Raw genomic sequence first — 21,319 nt, 5'->3', positions numbered from 1 at the left:
CTAAAACACAGGTACATCTTTTCTGATCAGTATTGAATGATGTTCCTCAAATATGCATCAGAGTAGTTCCTATAATTGAGAAAGTGCACCTTTGAGTGTACATGCTATTTTTAGTGCATATAGTTTAAATAAAGTGTTTATAGATGTATGAACAGATATTTTTGATAGAATTAGACCTGAAATGTTTGTTATCATTCACTTCTTCTCTGCAGGGCAGTGGTGGCCTAGAGGTTAAGGAAGCGGTCCTGTAATCAGAAGGTTGCCGGTTTGAATCCCGATCCGCCAAGGTGCCACTGAGGTGCCACTGAGCAAAGCTCCGTCCCCACACACTGCTGTCCCCCCCCCCACACTACTGTGGGCAGCCTGTCATGGCTGCCCACTGTGCACTCAGGGTTAATGCAGAGAACTGCACACTCAAGGTTAAATGCAGTGGACAAATTTCACTGTGCTGTGCTGCTGTGTATGACAAGTGACAATCACTTTCTTTCTTCTTTTCTTTTCATCTGTAGTTCAGCTGAGTGACAGTAGTTTGTATTGTCTCAGCAGGGACAAAATTATAGAAATAAAATAAGGATTAGAGCAGATTATTATTATAATAAATATAATAATACACTGTAATTCATGTTTGAATTGAATTGATATTTCAGTCTCTCAATATAGCTACAAAAAAGCGGACAGTTCGCTTTATTACAACTGGTTATTGTCATGCACTTGCAACCCACCACTGGCCCCGCCCACGACGCCACTTTCACCCAATGACATTTGTCCTTGGGCGTTGTGGGCGGGACTGTTAAACTCCTCTCGGGCTGTAGGGTAACAGGTTGTCGAGCCACGCAAGTGTGTGAGGCGAGGCGCTCCATTCCGCCAGTAAAGCGCCGGAGCCCGCCGCGAAGCGCTACTCCGCGTCCGTTCCGATGAAGACGGACCCACGGCATCCCTCCTTCATCTCGGCTCTGACAGGAGGTATGTAAGGTGGTCGAGTGTTAGCGCTCCAGCTAACAGGCTCCCGCGCCAGCTGCTGTAGCCGGAGGAGCGCTGCTCTGGTCGGCCAGCGAACCTCGCTGCCCTTCCGTCCGGTCGTAAGTCTCCGCTCTCCCTGTGCTGAAGCGCAGCAGGTGCACTGCGTGTAGCTCCACATGAGAGCCCGACAGTCGACCATGCGGAGGAAAAGCTCGCAGTTCAGTTTCTCCCTGTACTCAGGGCCCGAGTAGCTCCACCTCAGGTCACAGTGGCCACTGGATACACTTCTGCCCGCTAATTGCATGGTTGGACCGCTTTTGGATTTGGCATTATCAATATGCCATTATCAATATCATGTATGTCTGTGAACTTAAACACACACGTTAGTTTTTCAATCCCTGAAGCCGACAAATTGTGAAAATGCGAAATAATTCAACCGCCTTTCCAATTTGCGCTTTTGACTCTGTGCGACGTTTCAAAATAAAAGTTCTAAATGGCAGGGAATGGTTTAATTTACATTAATATAGCGCCTTTACGCCGAGGTCAAGCTACATGTGAAAAATGTGGAGATTTCTAGGTTTTTGTTTAACGAGTAAGAGAAAATCCATCGAAAATCTACGTATGTCTGTCGAATACAGAACTCACTGCTAACTTTACGGAGGTATTTTTTATGTAGATGCCTATAAGGTCAGTGTGGGTGAATGAGAGCGATGCAGATAAAGACTGAGATTCTGCTTGGTTCCGGTCGCTAGGTTACATGGTGGCAGACAGGCTTTATGTTGAGCTCAGGGTACTTTTCTAAAGGTCTACTGTGAATAGATCAGTAGTTTTTGCTAAACTTTCTTCATCAATGTCAGAACACTAAGTTCCAAAAAATCGGTTTGTTTTTAATTTGGTTTAGTTGATCCAGGTATCTGTGCACGTCCTGAACTTGAATAGGAGAGGAATCGAAAGGCTGATGGAAAAGTGAAAATAAACCGCAGAACAACCTTTACATCTTGACGTGACTTCATATTGCCCAGCCCAAGTGAAGACATACCAGAGAACATATTTCTGCGTGAGCCCCACCCGTGTGAGATCGGAGTTGGACTTCTGTACCTGGGCTTCCTGTGGGAAGTGGATTAGCGAGAGAAGGAATGCACTGGGGGCACTGAGGTTTTCTGAATTCCAGAACGGGATGCAAACACACAGGGCAGTCTCGGTATCAGCAGAGTTAAAAATGTTTTTCAGGGTTTTTTTTTTTTTTTTTTTTTGCGTTGTACAATTAAATCTATAATCTGGTGGGAAAAGGCAACATTTCATTCCGATGTTTTTTTTTGCCCTGCGAGCCACATAACTGGGGAGAACTGTGCTGCGAGAGAGAGTAGGATCTCAAAGGAGCATCTCATGTTATGGATAGGAGATATTTTACATTTACAGCATTTATCAGACATCCTTATCCAGAGCGATTTACAGTCAAAAGTTACAGGGACAGTCCCCCCCCGGAGACACTTAAGTGACTTGCTCAGGGACACAATGGTAGTAAGTGGGGCTTGAACCTGCAACTTTGTGGTCTTCTGATTCATAGGCATTACTGGGTCATTCATTACTCACTAGGAAACTACCACCAAAGTAAGATACTTTACATAAGATCTATTTTTCTAATAAATTAGCAAAAAGATTCCAGTCCTGTTCCTGATAAAGGTTTTGTTTCAGCCATTGTTTATTTAAGATGATGCTGGAAAAGCACCGAACGCTGGAAAGGAAGCATTCTGATTCCAGCCCTGAGCTGCCAAACACAAGGCATTTCTGTTCACTAAAAACTCAACAATGACACAAATTCAAACACTTTGAGATCAGTGGGTATGGGTCACGGGATTCCTGGGAGGGTTAAGTTTGCTATTAACTATGTGAATTCTAAATATGGAATTCTTACTTCATATCAATCCTTTGCATATGTGTAGGAAAAAGAATGTTAACTGCAAGCTAAACTTCAGTCTACACTTTTACATTCTGTATGTTTAAAGGGGAAGCACAAGAGTTTTTACTTTTGAGCTGTAAATGTTCAAAGTGTCTACGCCATATGGTTGCTGTATTTTTTTTATTGATTATTTATGCATTGTTTTTGCACTTAATGTGTTTTTCGCTTTATGAATTATACATTATAAAAGTTGTGATGCTATTGGCCTTTAACATGGAGTGTGTGTGTCTGGGGTCTGAATGGCACCGGGCTGAAAACCTTCTCCATGTCGAATCTGATTTCTACATTCCAGAATTCTGCACTGCAGCGCCACTGCGAAATCATTCCTGCCGGTGTGAGATCTGCCGGTGTTAAGGTGGTAGGCTTTCCGGTCATGTGGCTGGATGCAGGTGAAACCAGAGAGGCAGTTGTAGTTGCAGGAATGGAATTGTCAGGTTCCGGGTGGGTGCGGGGGTGCTCTCAGCATAGCTGCCCTGGTTTTCTGCCCCACTTCACTGATATAATGCGATGAGGTTCTGGTCTTTAATAACTCGGTCGACCACATGGCGCACGCTGCATTCTCACACACCAACACACTCACACACACACACACACACACACACACACACACACACACACACTTAAACCAGTGGGCAATTTCAAATCGGTTCACCTAGTGTGCATGTGTTTGGATGGCTGGAGGAACCCAAAAGAACCTAGAGATAACCTGCACCAACACATGGAGAGCATGTAAACTCACTCAAAGCCTTTTGTTGCCTAAAGTAATATCTACTTCTATAGAATTAGCCGGACCCTCGTACAGCGCTATGCTGAGTGGGGATCGCTGAATTAAAGTAAAACGGCGTAGATAACATAATAGCCCAGTTCATCCTGATGCATTTTGGGAATGCCTATTTGGTATGTACCGTGAGAACGTTGCCAGTGACACACTGACACAGAAAAGGTATGTGTGTGAGAGAGAAGTTGGAGCGCAAGCCAGGAGCTTGTTATCTAAGGTATGTTCAGCTCATGTTCTTCGACTGTAGGAGAGAAATAAAGGAAATATTGTCTGGCTGAGGAATTAGTTTCTCTAGTTTTTATTGATTGAAGTAGAGTGAAATGATCGTGGGTGGACAGCTGAAAAGGTCGACTTGATGCCTGTGTGGAGCCGGCTGTGTAACAACATGAACATGTACATGCCCAGTTGGGTCTTTGTTGACTCAAAGTCCAAAGGTTGAAGTCTGAATGAAAAGCCCAGCCTGATATGGGAATTTATGAATTGAGATTCTTATGTGTGTGTTTGATTCTGGGTTTGAGGGATATGGCTCATGTTCAGTACCCTGTTTGTTCTGCTAGCACTGGAACTAGAAAAGGATTGTGCACAATCATATGTGATCCTGCAGCTCATCGCAAGCACACTGGCACCACAAAGTGGCCTGTAGCTGGTTAAACAAACCTCAGGCAACAAGAACAAGCGTAGGGAACCAGCTACCAAGATGTAGAGCAATGACCAAACCACTTTATATGGGGATAGTACCACCTCATGCAACCATTATTTCTACTTCAAGTTATCATTTTGGGGATGAGGTGCGTGGTTTAGAATCTTTTTTTTCAGTGTTTTTGATATTGGTTCAGACACTCTGTGCCACTGGCTGCATGCAGCATTTATTGACTGTATACATATTAACCAGGTTGACAGAACTCACGGTTTCTCTTTAGACCTTGATATGAGGTGTCATCTGAGTGAAGGTCTGCTTTATGTGTGACTTTCAGAATGAATGTGTGTGTGTTCACCAGGGTTGTAACAACATTATGCAATTTAATTACAAATAAAATATTGTAATTTGTTACGATCTGCCAAGGTGCCACTGAGCAAATCTCCCCGGACGCCTGCCATGGCTGCCCACTGCTCACCAAGGGCGAATGTTAAAAGCAGAGGACACATTTTGTTGTGTCACCGGGTGCTGTGCTGTGTATCACAATGACAATCACTTCACTTTCAAAACTATGTACAAAAGTTCTCTAAAACCGCCAAATGCAGACGAAAATTCAGTTAGCAGAACAACAGAATTTTTACCAAGCCGATACGATAGTCACGTCCTTGATAAAAACAATGCATTTTTGTAAGGACTGAGAAGTTGTTATAAAATAAAACCGAGATCATGGACATGCTGTTGTCTCAGAGCACAGTTATATGCCGATGTGAGGAAATGGCAGTGGACGTTGACACGTCAGTGTTTGTCCAGTTTTGATAAGTTGACTGATCTGATGAATGTGGCACAGCTTTGTCTGTTTGTCACAGCGGCTGTAGAATGTCATAAGTCGTCATATCAGATTGATGTTATATTGTCCACATGTCCCTCTCCCAGATTTGTCATAGTTACAAGGCCTGATGGAAAATAAAATTCTGAGCAGTCCTCTGCTATAACCATTTTTATCAGACCTCATCATGGGAAAGAGATGGGATGTAAATCTCTTATACCAGGGACAGAGGCCTTGGGGAAGATATAAATTATGAAACTAAAATGTTTAGTGGCGCTTTTTTTTTTTTTTTTTCATCCTTATTTTACAAATAAACACCCCCCACCCTACCTGACATCACAAGCAGAATAAACCTGCAAAATTAAACAATAATAATAGTGCAATGATCTAAATAAATAAATAAAACTACAAAAACACAAAGGGAGGGCAGTGCACATCTGACAGATAATGAAAAACCATGTTCACGAAAAACATAAGATTCCAAAAACTGAATAAAGGGATTCCATAAATGGATGAAAAGTTCTTCTTTCTTTTTAATAGGGTGGTAGTAGCCTAGTGGGTAACACACTCGCCTATGAACCAGAAGACCCAGGTTCAAGCCCCACTTACTACCTTTGTATCCATGAGCAAGACACTCATCCCTGAGTGTCTCCGGGGGGGACTGTCCCTGTAACTACTGATTGTAAGTCACTCTGGATAAGAGCGTCTGATAAATGCTTTAAATGTAATTATATAAGTTGGTTTCTCCAGAGCGAGACAAGCTTGACATTTCTTTTGACCACAGTCGAACAGAAGGTGCTTCTATGCCTCTCCATAGTAGAGCAATTGTCCTCCTGGCTTGCAAAAGTCCAAAGTCAATGAGTAATGATTGCTTTTGATGCACAACAAGGTCAGCAGGAGATATTCCAAGTGTACAGAGCCTGGCTTGCAGAGGGATTTCCCACCCTACCATACGACTCATGCATTTAGTCACATTCTTCCAAAACCGTTTAATCTTTGTACACTCCCACAGACAACGTGTTACCCTTCTCCTCCTCACAATTCCCACATACATCAGGCACATTGGGATACATATCATATAATTTTCTTGGTGTAAAATAGGTGCGCATCAATTATTTATACTGAAGCAGCTTCAATTTGGTATTGACAGATTGAGTCTCCGCCAGTTTTCCATGCCTCCAATTTTTTAGAAGAGGACTATTTCAAGCTGTTTAATAACAGGTCATATAATGATAATTGTCCTCTCCTTTCCATATGGTACACAATTACATTCTCAAGCTTGGACTTCGGGGGGTAAGGATAAATCTTTTTGCTGACACCCAATAAAGTGCTTCAATTGTATATACTTAAAAAAATGTTTCCTTGAAATATCATAATCTGCACATACCTGATTATATGACATCAAGTCATCCACTACATACAAGTCCAAAATCTTCTTGATGCCCTTGTCAAACCAGATTTTAAATCCACCATCGGATTTTGCTGGTGTAAAACAATGATTTCCCCACACCAGGGAGAACTGTAACACTGGTGTATCCCCATGTTGGTGTGCAGAGTACCACACTGCTATAGAGTTATCATAAAGGGGTTCTTTGTTTAATTAGTGTTCTAAATATGCTGAAAAAAGGAATCGGGTAAAGGAAGTGGAAGTGATTGAAAAAGAAAAAGAATTTAGCTAAAACAAGCATTTTGATGACATTTATGCGTCCAGTCATAGATATAGGAAACTCATCCCATCGGGCTAGCGTCTCACTCACTCTGTTCACCAAAGGATCATAATTCAAAGGAGCTAATTGATTCAAGTCAGGACTAATTCTAATCCCCAAATATGTAAAACCTATTTCTGTTGAGGCAAATGGCATTTTCACAATAGTTTGCACCCTTACTTTTTCATTTAAAAACATTAATGTAGACTTGTTTATTTTATAAGTGTTTATTATGTGTTTATTTTATATCCCGATTATATTTCAAAATGTTTCATTCAGACCAAGTACATTTTATGTTTGTTAAAAAAAGAAGCAAATCATCTGCATATAATGCCATATTATGTTACTGGTTGCCAATGGTTATACCTGTGATGCCTCTATGGGCCCTTCAATAGCCAACACAAATAACAAAGGTGATAAAGGGCATCCTTGCCTGGTAGAACGTTTCAGAGTGAAGGGGTAAGAAACATCATTATTGGTCAGTATTTGTGGTGTTGGGCTTGAATATAAAAGCTGAACCCATCTCAATACTGTATCGTGGGAGTACTCTGAAAAGGAAGCTCCATTCAATTCTTTCAAAAGCCTGGCGAACGTCCAGGGACACAACAGCTGTGTCATCAGAACAATTTTTTTTTTCATGTGAAATGTTCAGGACACATCCAATATTATTAAATCCTTGTCTGTGTTTAACAAAACCATTCTGATCATCCTTCACGAGCTTTGGGAGGTACGACTATCCTTCTGGCCAAAATGAAGAACACTCATTTGAAGGTTTATTTGGGTTCAAAATTAAAGTTATCATTGCAAGTCTCAATGACTGAAGAAGTAAGGAGCTTTCCCACTTTGCATAATTTGATTACTTCCACCAATTCTTCTGTTGTTAAATCACAATCCAAATCATGTCGTTCTGTTTCGGATAAGGTCTGAAAATCCTGCTGGTCCAGAAAGGAATTCTGAAAAGTCAGAGGCATACAATGACTCATAAAAACCCCTGAGGTCACATCTCCGGTATGCGTTGTAATAATGTTAATTGTTCTGTCTGATTTTTGTTTCCTAATTGACCAGGCTAATAATTTACCACATTTCTCTCCCTGATCATAATAAGATTAAACTCTGTGCCATCTAATCTATAGATAACCTGTTATATTTTGCTCTCATAATTTGCAAAACATTGTCCTTCTGTTGGCTATTTATGATACAGGTCATGTTCTTGGAATTTAATTCGATTATGAATTGCGTCCATTTCCATACGTTGTTGTTGTTTGGTTTTGAATTTTGTAAAGCTGATAATTATGTACATTTACATTTAGAGCATTCATCAGACACCCTTATCCAGAGTGACTTACAATCAGTAGTTACAGGGACAGTCCCCCGGAGCAATTTAGGGTTAAGTGTCTTGCTCAGGGACACAATGGTGTCCCTGAGGATTCCTTAATTCAGGATTCCTTAATTCTTGATAAAAGACCAGAGGAGACCAAAAAACGACCAATGCATGAGTGGGTGTTGTGTGTACTAGAGGAACAGGAATATTCAATTTTATCAGAATGCTGTTCCCTTCAAATTTCAATCAAATCCAAATCCTTACAAGAATGTAACAAAGTTTTCCTGGTCTGTGTATGAGTGGGATCAAGACTAGTGGAACGATCCATTGTGGGCATTAAAGTGCAATTGAAATCACCACAAATAACATAAAAACACTGTAAGGTTGAAAGAGTTAGAAAAAGATTCTGAAAGAATCATTTGGGCCATAAATACTAACCAGATTCAGTCTACTAGTGGATAAGATATACCCTGAACAATAATATATCTGCCGTAGTACTTGTCACTTGTAACCTTGACTATTTGAAACGGCACGGATCTGTGTATGAGTATAAGCACTCCCCAGGCATAATTATTGTAAGGTGCACAGAAAACCTTTTTGTAATATATTCATTTCCACATTCTATTAAGAACTAGTGTGATTTTAGCTGTCTCTCTCTCATCCCCCTAACATTCCAACTGGTGATTTTTTTTATACTAGACATTTTATGCCAAACACGTCAGTTTCTTCCGCCATTTTGCTAGTGTCCGCATGCTCAGGTGTTGTGGGCTTTTTTGCGCTGTGCGCTGTCTTCTTGTGAGCTTGGGTAAAAACTTCACACTCCTTAGACGTATTAGATGTTGACATACCTAGGATGTCCAAATTGCTGATAATTTAATGGGGGGGGGGTGAAGGAAATACAAAAATACAAAGGAGCCCTTGCTCTAAGCTGCTTTCTTCATTGGCGGTCACATGGTCCCCCCGTTTAGTGGCACTCTCAAATATATTTTCTTCTAACGAATTCATCAAATTAACATTAGTAAGACAATGATGGTTCACTGAACTACAGACTTAACAAAGGGTATCGAACGGAGCCCATAAAATACCATGAATGTGCACAAGTTATTGAAAATTATTTTACGCTAAATGTATTTACATCTCTAAAAACATCTTTACATCCCCCAAAAGAGGACTCCGGTAATCAAGTTTTATTTTAATTTTGGAATGTCATACAATGAAATTATTGCTTCTCTTACACATAGACCCGGGATTCTAATCAGCCGGACTCATTTTCTGCAGATACTGAAAGATAACAGGCTCAGCCGACGGAAGGGCTACACAGAATAAAGTCCTGTTATTGACTTCGTCCAACGAACAATTACAAGGTTCGGGGAAAATGCATGGTTATAGATGGATTCTCACAAAGTGCAGAGAAATATTACATAAGTGTCCTAAACCTAAGCCCACAGGCCATGATCCACAATAACTTGTGCACTCAGGATAATATCTTGTGCGCAGAGGAGAATTTTTTTTTCCATTTCATGGTACTTATGGGGCTCTGTAGTAGTGCAGTAGCTGCTTGCAAAAAACAAAATATCTTCCCCTGACCAGACTGTACTATGCATGCAAACACGATATATACACACATACATGCATACGCAGATTTAGTTTTGAGTTTTTCCTCCTAGTTTGATGACAAGAAATGCAGAGTTTGTCATTTACAGTATTTATCAGACGCCCTTATCCAGAGCGACTTACAATCAGTAGTTACAGGGACAGTCCCCCTGGAGCAACTTAGGGTTAAGTGTTTTTTTTTTCTTTTTTTTTTCTCAGGGACACAATGGTAGTAAGTGGGATTTGAACCTGGGTCTTCTGGCTCATAGGCGAGTGTGTTACCCACGAGGCCACTACCAACTAACTGGCTGCTACCAGTTAGTTATATTACTCTTCATGGGGCCTTCTCTTTTTTTACGTATTGATCAAGGCTACAGTATAAAAGCTCTCAACCACACCACAGTCATGACTATTTCGTTGTAAAATAAATCTGCCTTAGGAATCTGTGTTCTGTATTTTGCAGCTCGCATGAAAGTGTTTTCTGAATTTGTGTTGCTTCTACGAATTTGAACTTGATTTAAATGCTTGTGCGTTCCCGTTGGGCTTTCCTCTGGCAATTGCAGCTCTTATCAGTGAAAGCCAGGCATAGAGCTTAGATATGCTGTCATTACACTGTTGTCTATGGTGTGTGTGTGTGTGTGTGTGTTTGTGCATATCAGATGTCCAGAACACATTAAAATCCAGTGAAATTGAGGAGAAACTTCCTGGTCTCCTCTTGGAAATAACAAGGGCAAAGATATAAATGCATTTCATTCCGAGGCATAAATAGATTTATGTGCTTTTATTGTCAAACAATTTGAAATGCATGGGCGTAAGTCTGTGTTTTTATTCTTTTGTACTTGAGACCGTAATGTGAACTGTTATCTGCACGGACCAGGCTCTGTATCTTCTCCACCAGGTTCTTCAGGTATTCAAAACACTTCACTATAATTCTCTCCTCTTTTCAGAGAATGCCACTGTTTACAGAATACAGAAAGTGGGAGTGTATGTGTGTGTGTTATCGTGTGAGAGGCATGGTAGATGAGGTGAGTGGAGGAGGTATCATGTGTAAACAGACTCCATGAGCAGAGATGGTCCACCTCCATTCACCCAGCTGTCTTACTGCTCTAAAGTGGAAGCGCATGATGTTTTCCTCTGTGTTTGTTCTCCTGCCTCTGAGACGAGCTCCTCAGGGACCTGCTGAAGCTGTTTATTCCTTCTTGTGAACGCACCTGAGACACTGTTCTTTCTGACTTCCTGACTGCAGCTTCCATAGTGGAAAAGTGGAAAGGTCTTGGGGATTCACAGTTCCGGGTGAAATAGAGGTGGGTGGGTGATTCATCTTGGCTGATGCATTAGCACCATTTGAATGAAGTGAATCCTGAGTTGAGAGAAAATATTTCTTAGATCTTCACTGAAATCCTTGGATTCTCCAAATGTTTTGAGTTTTTATTAATCATAAAAAAAAAAACTTAATGACTCTTCTGTTTCAGTTTTTGGTCCTCTCTTCTCATCCAGTTTGAATGTTGACATATCTAACATTTTTTAACCTGCTCATGATGTGTGTTACATGCCTACAATCTACACATAGTAATTCTGCAGTGCACTGATGGTGATGTATGTCTTAATTTTTTTTAACATCCTTTAAAATAATCCTAGCCCTGCAGTAGGGGAATTCTTTAGCTTAGTGTGTCGGGGACAAAAACACCCCTCATGACTGATGCCGGCACACTAGAGGGAGTTTAAAGAAATGATGATTTCGTTGCTGATTGATGTCTCTGGCCAGGAGAGTTGCTCGACATCAACCATTAGGCACCATGCCACAACCTCGCTTGATCTACGTTTAAGAGCTTATTCGGAAGTTCAGCCTGATTCATTGGTTAGTTGCTCCCGGGAGGCGTCAGGCAATTGATGATCTGGAATGAAGGCAAACTTTTCCCCATTTGTCACTTTCATTCCCACAGCTTCAGCAGCAGCTGCCTTTCTCATAGAATGATCCCAGTTTAATATAATATAATGATCCCAGTGTCATCCATGGGCTAGTTGGATGTTATTTAAAAATGACTACAGAAATGATGCTGATGTGCCTGAGGCAATTGCACACACCTTGGAGTCACTATAGACTCTCACATTCCTTCTCTACAGTATCAGATGGATCCGGCCTTTTCTATCAACACAGACCACCCAGACACTTGTCCCTAGTAATCTCACGACTACAGGGAGTGCAGAATTATTAGGCAAGTTGTATTTTTGAGGAATAATTTTATTATTGAACAACAACCATGTTCTCAATGAACCCAAAAAACTCATTAATATCAAAGCTGAATGTTTTTGGAAGTAGTTTTTAGTTGTTTTTATTTTTTAGCTATTTTAGGGGGATATCTGTGTGTGCAGGTGACTATGACTGTGCATAATTATTAGGCAACTTAACAAAAAACAAATATATACCCATTTCAATTATTTATTTTTACCAGTGAAACCAATATAACATCTCCACATTCACAAATATACATTTCTGACATTCAAAAACAAATCAAAAACATATCAGCGACCAATATAGCCACCTTTCTTTGCAAGGACACTCAAAAGCCTGCCATCCATGGATTCTGTCAGTGTTTTGATCTGTTCACCATCAACATTGCGTGCAGCAGCAACCACAGCCTCCCAGACACTGTTCAGAGAGGTGTACTGTTTTCCCTCCTTGTAAATCTCACATTTGATGATGGACCACAGGTTCTCAATGGGGTTCAGATCAGGTGAACAAGGAGGCCATGTCATTAGTTTTTCTTCTTTTATACCCTTTCTTGCCAGCCACGCTGTGGAGTACTTGGACGAGTGTGATGGAGCATTGTCCTGCATGAAAATCATGTATTTCTTGAAGGATGCAGACTTCTTCCTGTACCAGAAACTGGCAGTAGGACTGGGAGTTGAGCTTGACTCCATCCTCAACCCGAAAAGGCCCCACAAGCTCATCTTTGATGATACCAGCCCAAACCAGTACTCCACCTCCACCTTGCTGGCATCTGAGTCGGACTGGAGCTCTCTGCCGTTTACCAATCCAGCCACGGGCCCATCCATCTGGCCCATCAAGGCTCACTCTCATTTCATCAGTCCATAAAACCTTAGAAAAATTAGTCTTGAGATATTTCTTGGCCCAGTCTTGATGTTTCAGCTTGTGTGTCTTGTTCAGTGGTGGTCGTCTTTCAGCCTTTCTTACCTTGGCCATGTCTCTGAGTATTGCACACCTTGTGCTTTTGGGCAACTCCAGTGATGTTGCAGCTCTGAAATATGGCCAAACTGGTGGCAAGTGGCATCTTGGCAGCTGCACGCTTGACTTTTCTCAGTTCATGGGCAGTTATTTTGCGCCTTGGTTTTTCCACACGCTTCTTGCAACCCTGTTGACTATTTTGAATGAAACGCTTGATTGTTTGATGATCACGCTTCAGAAGCTTTGCAATGTTAAGAGTGCTGCATCCCTCTGCAAGATATCTCACTATTTTTGACATTTCTGAGCCTGTCAAGTCCTTCTTTTGACCCATTTTGCCAAAGGAAAGGACGTTGCCTAATAATTATGCACACCTGATATAGGGTGTTGATGTCATTAGACCACACCCCTTCTCATTACAGAGATGCACATCACCTAATATGCTTAATTGGTAGTAGGCTTTCGAGCCTATACAGCTTGGAGTAAGACAACATGCATGAAGAGGATGATGTGGACAAAATACTCATTTGCCTAATAATTCTGCACTCCCTGTAGATTACTGTAACTCCCTTTTAGCTGGTCTACCTCTAAGTACCATCCATCCTCTACAACTCATACAAAATGCAGCAGCACAACTGGTTTTGCCAAATTCTCTCACTCCACCCCACTGCTACGCTCCCTCCACTGCCTCCCAGTAGCTGCCCCCCAAAATCAGATTCAAAATACTGATGCTGGCCTACAAAGCCAAACATGGGGTAGCACCATCCTACCTCACAGCCCTTATTGTTCCTCGCACTGCACTGTCTGTCTTGACCCTCGCGGTGGTGGAAGGAACTTCCCCTCGAGGTCAGAACAGCACTGTTGCGGCACCTTAAGACCGTCCTCTTTAAGGAATACTTAGACTTGTAACTTTGTTGTACAGAAAACTACAACAAATGATTGTATTCATGTTTTGAGTCCTAGTGAACCAGAACTGATTACTTCATTGATGGTAACTTGAAAGTACGTTGTAAGTTGCCCTCTGCCGAATGCCTCAAATTTAAAGGTAAATGTAAATGAAATTGATTATCCAAAACAAATGTAATTATTATTAGTAGTAGTTTATTATTGCTGTTCAAAGGAAATTGATGTGGCGTGACATTTAGTGCCTAGTAAGTTTATTGTTCTTTATCCACTGTGAAGGGGACAATGGGAACCTTAATTTTAGCAGGTGTCCAGTTTGTGCTGAAATATTTGTAATAAATATTTCAAAATGCAAATTCATAGTAAGCAGTTGTTCCTTGTTTAATTCTGCAAATTCATAAAAAACTGTGACATTTCTAAACACTACTGCTTAGAGAAATGGATGTTTGTTAAGAGTGAGTAAAATTCCCCCTCGACTTTTACTCCGTTTTCTTCTCTCTCCCAGTCACTGTGTGTGCGTGTGTGTGTGTAAGATGATAGGTCTGGAGCTCTTACATCAGAATGCTTTAACCCAGAAAGATTTGGGCTCTTGTGAATGGCCATTCAGGGTAATGGCTACTTGATGAGTGTCTGCATGACTGCTCCTCAGAGGGAGGAATAAGGAATATGAAGTGGAATGTGGCCGTGTCAATAGATAAGATGCTGTTGATGCCCAGGGATGTGAGGTGTGTGAATAGCTTGCTCTCTTAATTATGGTCTCTCACGTTCTCACTGTTAATGTTTTTTTTTTTTTTTTTTTTAAGCTTTGTCTGTTGGGGACAGAGGGAGGGAGAAAGCAAGTGACTGAAATTGTGTGTGCGTTCTGGTTAATGACTGATGAAGGACTCAAAGTCCTTTGTCTTCTGCTGCTCCACTCAGTTGCTCTTCCATTTGAGCTATTGTCCCTTTAGGTAAATGTTTGTAGATTTTCTTATATTATTATTATTATTATTATTTGTTTGTAGTGTAACTGGTACACATAAATGTATTTTAATCTAGTTATACATATACAATATTAAAGAGCCTGAGTGCAAGTGATTGCTGCTTTGCTAAGCACAAGTTTCTCTGGCTTCTGCTCCCAGTCCTCCTGGAACCGTTTACTTCCTGCCAACGTGCTCCAAAATGGTGACGTCACAGACAGCAAACCATCATGACTGACAATGACTAATTGTGAGCAGATTAGAGATAATAGACCGCCAAGATAATATTACCTTGGCCGTTCGAAATTAGGACCCGTAACCGCTAGGCATTTATAAGATGTACCGTGTTTCGCTCCCTATATGATTTGCCTGCTGTATCTATATTCTGTGTGTCTAAGTTCTCCGCCCTAGAGGAGAGTGCAGCACATGACAGTCGGAGTGTAACTGGATTGGCTGGATGCTGAGTTGAGATGATCGCTGATCATCTTGCTTTGATGATCTTGCTTTGAGCAAGCTGGATAATATTATTTGAAATGTTTTTGCTTGAATTTTTTACTTTGAACTGAAATTATTTAGAAATGCTGTTTTAATACGGTTTTAACCCTGACTGCACTTTATTGTACATTTTTCTGTGTCTTTTTCCAGTATGTCTGTCCCCTCAGGCAGGAAGACCCCCGTGGACTATGGGGTTCAGATCCGCTTTATAAACGACTTGCGCGACTCTGTGGGCGGGCCGCGTAGAGAGAGCAGCTCCAAGGCAGCGGGGGGATCGCGGTACGGAGTGGCTGTACGGGTTCAGGGCATTGCGGGTCATCCCTACGTTGTTCTGAAGGAGGGAGAGAAAGGAGACTCATATGGAGTTCAGCTGAAAACTCACAGCTACAGTAGTTTGCCCAGGTACAAACACACACACACACACATCATTGTAACAGGGTAATCTCTCTCTCTCTCTCTCTCTCTGTCACACACACACACACACACACACACACACATACATCATTGTAACAGGGTAAACTCTCTCTCACACACACACACACACACACACATCATTGTAACAGGGTAAACTCTCTCTCTCTCTCACACACACATCATTGTAACAGGGTAAACTCTCTCTCTCACACACACACACACACACACACACATACACACATCATTGTAACAGGGTAAACTCTCTCACACACACATCATTGTAACAGGGTAAACTCTCTCACACACACATCATTGTAACAGGGTAAACTCTCTCACACACACACACACACACACACACATCATTGTAACAGGGTAAACTCTCTCTCACACACACATCATTGTAACAGGGTAAACTCTCTCTCTCACACACACACACACACACACACACATACATCATTGTAACAGGGTAAACTCTCTCTCACACACACACACACACACATCATTGTAACAGGGTAAACTCTCTCTCTCTCACACACACACACACACACATCATTGTAACAGGGTAAACTCTCTCTGTCACACACACACACACACGTGTATCTGTTTGTTTTAGGCGACACGAGGATGCTGGTTCGCTGTCACACCCGTCTGTAGGTGAGGGCGGAGCTCTCCGAAGGGCTCAGTCTCATGGCTCTCTGCTGGAGCGGGAACTGGACAGCGGTGAAGAATACATCAGCCAATACAGGCGTCCGCCTGGGGACGGACGCTCCGGTAGTTACGGCAACTTGGACAGCGGAGTTGGGCTGCACAGGAACCAGTGGGGAGGGTCTCATCAGACGGGACTCAGCAGCCTCAGCTCTAACGAATCCTTTACTGACTGCCCTCGGAACTCCACCCAGAATGGCAGCAGGCAGACAACGGCTTCATCCCTCGCTCCAAACTCCTACTCCTCTCCTCCCTCCTCCACCCAGAGTAGTCTGGGGAGGGGCTCTGTTGCCAAGGTAACAGCGGTTTGCACCACCGCTTCCTCCTCCTCCGCTCCCACCACCGAGTGGCAGTCATCCAGAAGATTAATTTCCACTGAAAGAACTTCTGCCAGTCCAGCAGATCCCCAGGTGAGAAAAGGGGTGTGTGGCTATGCGTCTTTACTGAGACGCTATATTTCGGCTTGTTTGTCATGGTAAATATATATATATTTTAAATGGTTAATATATGTTTATTCTCTTCTTCTCCACTGTCTCTCTAACTGTGCATTCGGTTTACTTCAGGTCACTCCTGATCTGCTGCTGGACCAAGGTCAAAGTTCAGGGTCTGAGGTGGCAAGTGAGGAGGATCAGATGCAGCAGATGATCTACAGTGTTTTACGTCATGGGTACGTCGGGGGTTAATTAATGAATGACATCATTAATAAAGTTCTGAGTGAGCGACGGGATTTCACCAGCATTTTAACAGGAGGAGATGGGAGGGGCTTCATATCTCCACAGGCAGGAAACATCCAGTAAACAGAGAAAGAAGTCATGTGCATTGTGATTGAGGCACTGAGAACAGTGTGCAGTAAGGAGCAGGGTATGCAGTGATGTGTTTAACCCTTTCCACACTTCCTCCACCAGGAGCAATGAGAGTGATGCTGCCATCAAGCACAAAGCCAACATGCTGTTCAACAGAATCCGAGGCCTGAAGGTAGAGTACCTTGACTTATTCACATTATTCATCACTATTATGATGTCATATGATAAAGGGTTCATAAATGTTCTATGCTGCATGTCAACTGTCAAGAAAACATACAGTGGGTACGGAATTTCAAGATTTCACTCTTTGTTATATTGCAACCATTTTTCTCATTAATGTACACACAGCACCCCAACATTTATTAACGAAGAAAAACGGAAATATCACATGACCCTAAGTATTCAGACCCTTTGCTGTGATGCTCATATATTTAACTCAGGTGCTGTCCATTTCTTCTGATCATCATTCTACAACTTCATTTGAGTTCATTTGATTATACTGATTGGACTTGATTAGAAGAACTTCACCCCTGTCTATATAAGACCTTACAGCTCACAATGCATGTCAGAGCAAATGAGAATCCCTAGTCAAGCTGAGCTATCAGGGGAGAAGAACCCAAAGATCACAGTAGCTGAACTCCAGAGATGCAGTGGGGAAGATGTGAGAAATCTGTAGAAAGTCGACCATCACCTCAGGCCTCCACCAGTCGGGGCTTTATGGCAGAGTGGCCCGGCGGAAGCCTCTCCTCACTGCAGGACGCATGAAAACCTGCTTGGAGTTTGCTAAAAAACACCTGAAGGACTCCCAAGATGGTGAGAGTGAGAAATAAGATTCTCTGGTCTGATGAGACCAAGATAACTTTTGGCCTTTATTCTAAGCAGAATGTGAGGAGAAAACCAGGCACTGCTCATCACCTAGAATACAGTAAAGCATGGAGGTGGCAGCATCATGCTGTGGGGGTGTTTTGCAGCTGCAGGGACAGGACAACTGGTTACAATCGAGGGAAAGATGAATGCGGCCAAGTACAGGGATTCCCTGGAAGAAAACCTTCTCTGAAGGTTTACCTTCCAACAAGACAATGACCCTAAGCACACAGCTATTGAAGGAGTGGCTTCACAAAAGCTATGTGACTGTTCTTGAATGTCCACTTAAACCCAGCTGAGCATCTCTGGGGAGACCTAAAAACTGCTGTCCACCAACGTTTACCATCCAACCTGCCAGAACTGGAGAGGATCTGCAAGGAGGAATGGCAGAGGATCCCCAAATGTGAAAAACTTGTTGCATCTTTCCCAAAAAGACTCATGGCTGTATTAGATCAAAAGGGTGCTAAATACTGAGCAAAGGGTCCATGGACCATGTGATATAAAAGACCATGTGCTATTTCAGTGTTTCTTTGTTAATAAATCTGCAAAAATGTCAACAGTTCTGTGTTTGTCTGCCAATAGATGGTGCTGTGTGTATATTTAAGTACATTTTTTATCTCATTAATGATTTTAGCAAATGGTTGCAATATAACAAAAGAGGTCTGAATACCTTCCGTACCCTGTATATGTAGAATGGAATTCATGGACTAAGAATAATATTGGTAAAATAGACTACTTTGGGTATTTTTGGCTCTCTCCTGTTGTCCTGTTGTGGGGCTAGAGGGTTATTCCATGTCAAGTGCTTTCACCTGACTGTCCAATTTGGCTAAAAGAATTCTAGGCGGTTCACACTCTTCTCAAAAGGTTTTAGCTCCCAACTTCTACTAGTTTGAAGAGTTGTGATCTGTTATAGTTGACTTAAGATAAATCCAAACTATTACTCCTGCAGTTCTTACTAACATATCACTCTGATCTTCTGTAAACTGCACTGGCTCTTCTCTGGGTCACAGGGCATTTAAACGTGGTCCCCAACCAGATCTCTTTACTCCCTGGTGCACTAAGCATTCTTGTTTATTCAACTTTTTTTCTTAATGAGCTGTTTCTTGTAAAGACCTACTTCCCATTCGCATTGTCACTCATTAATTATAATGTGAGGAGGTGATAAAAATGATGTGTAAGTTCGTGCAGTTTTATGCAGATCCCGTCTCATGAATATTTCATCGAAGTACTGGTATTATCCGTAACGGCAGATGCATCGAGTTACATTGCCGTCAGGCCTGAGTAAATGATCACTGATACCAGGCATACGCTCACACAGTCATGCCTGCTGTGTAGTGTTACACCGCTGCAAGGCCCAAACAGGGTATCGCTGCCATTTGATGACTGTGGAATCGTAACAGGACACAAACTTAAGCAGAGCTGGCATACAGCAGTGTACTGTATTCTGGTCATTTAATACTGAATGTATTCAGTCCTGTGACTTTCAGTGCACGCTTGGATCCTGAGTTCTTTTCTGTGCTCTCTTGACCCAGCACCTCTGTGGTATGTCGATGGTCAGTTGTTCATTAGACAGCAGAAGCCAAATCCAGCCTGGCAGCCAAACATACTGCAGGTAATCCCAGTCCTAAATCTGCGTAGCAGACTGGGATTACAGACTTTGGTTCTTAATTAAATTATAATCTCTTCTGTTCAGTAGGTCCCCAGAGCCTGTAGTGATGCAGCTAGTTTCATTCGGTTCAGGTTTATAAAGAATTTGTAGTAATTTATTGTGTTAATATTTGTTCATAGCTCTTCAATTGAAATGTAGGGTTTAATATTTGGTGAAATATTAGGGATCAGATTTTTCTCGTATTTGTCATGGCAGCAGAGGGCACAATTGTGCAAATGAACATTTGATGTCTGTGGCTATTTAACATGTGGACAGAGTCTATACTGGCTGTGCTTCCCTCACCTGACAGTATGTGAATGAGGCTTCATGTCCTCTCTTGGCATGTGTCTTTGCTTTAGTCTCTTTTTGTTCTCAGTGGGAAATGTGCCACATCTTATCAACATTTTTGCACTGTTTTCTAAAAATTCTGCAGCAGTTGGAATGCTGGTATGTTCTTCTTGACCTCCAGTCAACTCCAAACTCTGTCGTAAAATTCCTGTTTTCACCAGTTTTGACTTTTATTGGACTTACTATATTATTTAGATTGTAGTCATTTACGTCCATTTTGTATGTTTTCACCAACAAAAAAAGGCAGGTTACAACTTTGCCTTGAGGCTGGGATTAGAATAATGTTCTCTTTACATACAGAACACAACAACAATTTAGACTTTTTAAAGAAAGTAGCTATTTAACCTCACCTTTTCTTAAAGGCCTTTGAGAAACGGTGAGGTTCTTAAAGATGTCAATTTTCAGCAGCACTGAATACTCCATCAGCAACAGACTGTGGTTTTGTGTGGGGGAGATGAGAGTCCGAGTCATGGAGGAGTTTTTTAGGAGGTACGGAATGCATATGGGGATTGGGTGAGGGGGTGATGGCATGCCATAATTGACCCAGCAGCAGGGGGAGAGCCTGAGATGTTTCAAATTCAATCTGGAAACTTTTTATTTTCAGGTACTGTACAATTTCAGGTACAATTATTTTGAATCTGGTTATGCCTGATTTCCACTCTGCACACCAGAAAAAATATGCCCTCAAACTTCTCAATTTTAACATGATATATATTAAAGAATTAATTGCTGTCATTTGACAGTTGTACTAGTCATCTATTCATGACAGCAAATGTCTCCTTTTTGCATTTCACATGTGTGAAAAAAAAATGTGTTGAAAGTGTGTGTTGCATTATTTGCCAGGCCTCTAAGCCGGACCAGACGGACTCCATGAAGATGGTGCTTGAGGAGTGTCGGGATGAGTGTGTTCAGCTACAGGAACATCTAGGCAGGAAGAAGAATGAGTTGCATCAGACACTCACTGAGTATGGAGAGTTTGGGAGAACTCCCACTACCAAGACAGATGATTGTGTCACATTGATTGTGCAAACCCTCCCCATCCAGAGCATCTTCACTAACAGCACACATATGACTGAATAAAATAATGTACTGCAAATTTACAGACTAAACTAAGAGTCATGATTTTCATGGTGAGCTGACTGTACTTAGAAGAGTAGCAACAGTTGGGGAAGTGTGTATCATGGTTCCTGCTTCTGGAACCACATTGTGAATTGT

The 21,319-nt window shown here is 41.8% G+C and overlaps 1 protein-coding gene across 2 annotated transcripts in view; it reads left to right on the top strand.

Moving 5' to 3' along the window:
- The first annotated feature begins 816 nt into the window (after positions 1–816).
- Positions 817–21,319, top strand: part of cgna (cingulin a) — a 28,152-nt gene continuing 7,649 nt past the window's right edge. The window contains exons 1-6 of one of the 2 annotated variants that reach the window (XM_028976189.1): positions 817–963; positions 15,473–15,724; positions 16,350–16,851; positions 17,005–17,108; positions 17,347–17,416; positions 20,948–21,069. In XM_028976189.1, the coding sequence (XP_028832022.1) occupies positions 15,474–15,724; positions 16,350–16,851; positions 17,005–17,108; positions 17,347–17,416; positions 20,948–21,069 (1,049 nt within the window). In that variant the 5' untranslated portion in view covers positions 817–963; position 15,473. Of the gene's footprint in view, positions 964–14,493; positions 14,594–15,472; positions 15,725–16,349; positions 16,852–17,004; positions 17,109–17,346; positions 17,417–20,947; positions 21,070–21,319 lie in introns of those variants that run through there. The other variant, XM_028976188.1, reaches the window with a different exon arrangement.

Source organism: Denticeps clupeoides, chromosome 4, assembly GCF_900700375.1.
Source record: "Denticeps clupeoides chromosome 4, fDenClu1.1, whole genome shotgun sequence".
Classification (NCBI taxonomy): domain Eukaryota; kingdom Metazoa; phylum Chordata; class Actinopteri; order Clupeiformes; family Denticipitidae; genus Denticeps; species Denticeps clupeoides.
Note: the sequence above shows the minus strand (reverse complement) of the source record. Positions and strands in the feature narration are given on the sequence as shown.